We start from the raw sequence: 1,163 nt of genomic DNA on the forward strand, positions 1-1,163 counted from the left end.
TGTCTGTCTGTCTGTCTGTCTGTCTGTCTGTCTGTCTGTCTGTCTGTCTGAATGTGTGTCTTTGTATTGGTTCAGGAAGTCGAGCCGCTGACAGACTTTCTGCCCAATCGGATCCGCTCCTTCGTTAACATCTCCACGGCAACAGTGGCAGATTCTGGTAGGTGACAGGATGAAGTCCTCAGTAAAAAGAAAACGTAGTAACAGTTGTCAGTTGCTATAGTAATGTTATTCGGGGTTTGGATGTTTTTGGGTAACCACGGTGATGGGATGAGGTTGTGTGTGTGTCGTGTGCTTCTTGTAGGTGTATATACGTGTGTGGTGCAGGAGACCATGCAGGGACGGACTGTGATGAAAAACATCACAGTGACAGTACTGGGTCAGTACACACACACACCTACACACACACACACACACTAAAACATACATACAGGTGGATACACACAGGTAAATTCTCAGGTAAAGTCTCTCTCTGCAGATCGAGGGTATGTCTACCTGTGGCCCTCAGGTGAGACCAATGTATCGTCTCTCCTCCACCACACGGTGGAGTTCAGTGTGGAGGTCGACGCCCACCCTGCCCCCACTGTCCTCTGGACCAAAGACAACCAGACTGTTGTCACGGAAACCACCTCCGTCACCACCACACACCTGATGGGCAGCAGGTAGGTCAGAGGTCAAGGTAGAGATACGACACAGGACGAGAACAGTTTGGTTTGATTGATTGATCGATTGATTGATTGATTGATGTGCAGGTATGTGAGCACACTGACACTGGTTCGAGTCCAGATGGATCAGACAGGAAATTACACAGCAACCGTTTCCAATGACGACGACGTCGACGAGATTGTTTTCAAACTGGAGGTCAAAGGTCAGAGAGAGACACTGTGTGTGTGTGTGTGTGTGTGTGTGTGTGTATATTTACCTGTGTATGTGTGTGTGTGTGTGTTTAGCACCCCCCAGGATCACGTCTCTGTCAGAGGTTGGCAGTAAGGCAGTGCTTTGTGTCAGCGAGGGAGCTCCACCTCCTTCTGTCACCTGGTACACCTGTCACAGCTCACACAGGTAAGAAATACACAGATAAACGCAGATTCACGCTCACACATGTTGCCATAGTAACCGTGTCACCTGCAGGTGTAGTAATGTCACGGGCGCCTGGAGGAGCCTAT

At 49.4% G+C, this 1,163-nt stretch overlaps 1 protein-coding gene across 1 annotated transcript; it reads left to right on the forward strand.

The window, feature by feature from the left end:
* Nucleotides 1-24: 24 nt before the first annotated feature.
* Nucleotides 25-1,157, forward strand: LOC111656607 (platelet-derived growth factor receptor beta-like; the record flags this gene model as incomplete). The annotated part of the gene is made up of 6 exons (XM_023408390.2): nucleotides 25-157; nucleotides 302-376; nucleotides 476-659; nucleotides 750-865; nucleotides 948-1,059; nucleotides 1,129-1,157. Coding segments are annotated over exons 1-6 (622 nt in total), but the record flags the coding sequence as incomplete, so codon positions are not given.
* Between the last annotated feature and the right edge of the window lie 6 nt (nucleotides 1,158-1,163).

The sequence above is a fragment of the Seriola lalandi genome, unplaced genomic scaffold, assembly GCF_002814215.2.
Source record: "Seriola lalandi dorsalis isolate HSWRI2012SDOR001 ecotype SW California unplaced genomic scaffold, Sedor1 jcf7180001976598, whole genome shotgun sequence".
Classification (NCBI taxonomy): Eukaryota; Metazoa; Chordata; class Actinopteri; order Carangiformes; family Carangidae; genus Seriola; species Seriola lalandi.